Source organism: Acyrthosiphon pisum, chromosome A1 (assembly GCF_005508785.2).
Source record: "Acyrthosiphon pisum isolate AL4f chromosome A1, pea_aphid_22Mar2018_4r6ur, whole genome shotgun sequence".
NCBI lineage: Eukaryota > Metazoa > Arthropoda > Insecta > Hemiptera > Aphididae > Acyrthosiphon > Acyrthosiphon pisum.
In genome coordinates this window covers 25,542,058-25,544,455 of record NC_042494.1, presented here as the reverse complement: position 1 = coordinate 25,544,455, position 2,398 = coordinate 25,542,058, and the positions used below count along the sequence as shown (strand labels likewise).

Sequence of the window (2,398 nt, the reverse complement as noted above, 5' to 3'; positions counted from 1 at the left end):
GCAGGTTTAGCAGGTATATTGGCGGAAACAGGAATCAAACCTTTTTTAAATCGGTGGGAAAGGGTGATAACGAAAACAGCCATTTTAAATGTTGGCGGAAACGGTACGTGGCCATAATTCATGGATACATAATTGAGAGCCAAAAGCTGATATGTGAAAAAATCCAACTTTTTAGGAGAGCAATTTAAAAATTGTATAAAACCATAAAATACTTAATTTACCACACATAACATGTAAAACCTCAAAATTGAATTTTTCACATATCAGCTTTTGGCTCTCAACCACTGAACCACAGCATTGTTTGTTATTCTTTAATCTTAAATGAATTTAAAACACTGTCCATTCTCTTAATGATATTGACTAGTGGCATCATACGTTGACTATCATGTTCTTTTGTTTTTAATTTATTTAAATATCCATATTCTGCTGCCTGGTGATTAATATGCCCGAAAGCTTTTTGTTTATGTTCTATTGGGATCAAAAACCTCAAACCAATGTCTGTTTCATTTTCTCTGTAATAATATGATCCAAATTTTAGAATTTCTTATGATAATGTAAAAAACAGCTGACCACTTACTTTGTGTATTGAGCAACATAAATTGGCGAATTTTTATTTTGAGTATATACCCCAAATACTATCATATGATCGTGTGGATGGTAATCTACTGCGCCACTAGTGGCAGCTGATAAATCTTGACGATTCGTATAAAATGCCAATTGTTTAGCAGTATACGCTTCCCAAACATTAACTAGTCCGTCTTCGCCACAGCCAAACACAAGATTACCACAAGGACTTAATACACATCCTGTTTGTACTTTGTTGTTTACACCACCCTATCAAAGTTAACATTTGTATTTATCATGTTAAATCTTGTTATATGTAAATACTTACCCTAAACCACTGTATGATTGCCGTCGTATGTAAGTCCATCATACGTAAAATACTATCTCTGGTTTGAATTAGAAGTCGTTTACCGGCTGGATGTAAAACTATATTACTTATTATAACTTGTCGTATTTCAGGTACTGATATAATTCTTTTTAGTTCTAATCTAAAATTACGTATATGCATCATATATTTTAAATGTTAAAGGTTATGGGGCATGTGTATATTTCTGGTAGGGACCATAAGTAAAAAAAAGCGGGGAAGTGGGTAGGTACCACTTTTCTGTACATTAGGTATCGTGTATACCCTCACATTAAATGTTGGCCCCCTGTATTAAATGTTTTTATGTGGGCCTTATACAGAACTTCCAATAATATACAAGTATACAACCCATTATACAAGCGATACGAGTGTCCCATACACAATATATCTACTTAATATATTATAACATTATACATTTATTCATTTATATCATAAAATATTATTTAATATAAAATAAGCATTTCTATCATAATTTCAAAAATTACAAATTACTTTCAACGGACATCTAAAATAGCCGTGCCCCTGCGGCCCTGCAGTACTTATTTATGCCCATGGCTTAAATATACAAGGTTATTGAAATAGTACCCCCACACTATATCATTTTATCACTTTAATGTACTAAAATTTAAAATGGCAACGTAAGGGAACGACCTATACTGGCTAATTACTATATGATATATTCTAATATATGGACTGTATGTCTGTACCCTTACGCTGCCATTTTATTTTTGTTCGATAACAATAGAGGCTATGTACAATGACCTTGTATATTTAAGCCATGTTCAGGTCCAACAGCCCTCCCCCCTTTGGAGGCCCTGCGTGCGGTTCATTGTAATTTGTAATGGACGTGCAGTTAAATTTGAATTAAATTGTATACGAAGAATGATTCTGAGCGAAGACAGTTCATCAGTCTATATTACTCATTTTATTTTATGATATTGTTGCTATTGAAGTAATTTATTTTATATGGTATAATAGTGTAATACAGTTAGGTTGAATTCATTTTTGCTGAAAACTTTGCACTTGAAAATGTGCTGCGTATAAAATATAATATTGCGTAGTTAAAAGTTAGTTTCAAGTAACAGTTTCAAACATTTTATCGACATTTATAGAAAAAAAACTTGAACGTGCTAAAAATTATTTATCGACAATAATTGAAAAAAAAACATTAAGAAATAGAAAAATCGTAGCTAAAAATAATAAATGTAAAAATTTTAGGTTTCAAATATATTTTAAAAAAATATCATGTATATAAATTTGTATATAAACATTTGGTGACAATTTAAAGTATTCACCGTTATTCATTTTTGAGTTGAGCCAATAAATACGATCAATTTTGTCAAAAACTGGTTTTACGCAAAACTTCTGGTTTTCTTAATTTTAGATTCTGATTGGAACGATAAATGTATTGATTTTACAACGATGTGTGTTTTTTTATTTTTTTTAAATTTTTTATTTATTTTGTGTCTG

General features: G+C 30.8%; 1 protein-coding gene across 2 annotated transcripts in view; it reads right to left on the bottom strand.

Moving 5' to 3' along the window:
• Window positions 1-6: 6 nt before the first annotated feature.
• Window positions 7-2,398, bottom strand: part of LOC100159251 (jouberin) — a 15,818-nt gene continuing 13,426 nt past the window's right edge. Inside the window, exons 12-14 of one of the 2 annotated variants that reach the window (XM_016803239.2) lie at window positions 893-1,052; window positions 578-834; window positions 7-512 (exon numbers count right to left, since the gene is read on the bottom strand). In XM_016803239.2, coding sequence (XP_016658728.1) covers window positions 305-512; window positions 578-834; window positions 893-1,052 — 625 coding nt within the window. In that variant the 3' untranslated portion in view covers window positions 7-304. The remainder of the gene's footprint in view (window positions 513-577; window positions 835-892; window positions 1,053-2,398) is intronic. The other variant, XM_029486846.1, reaches the window with a different exon arrangement.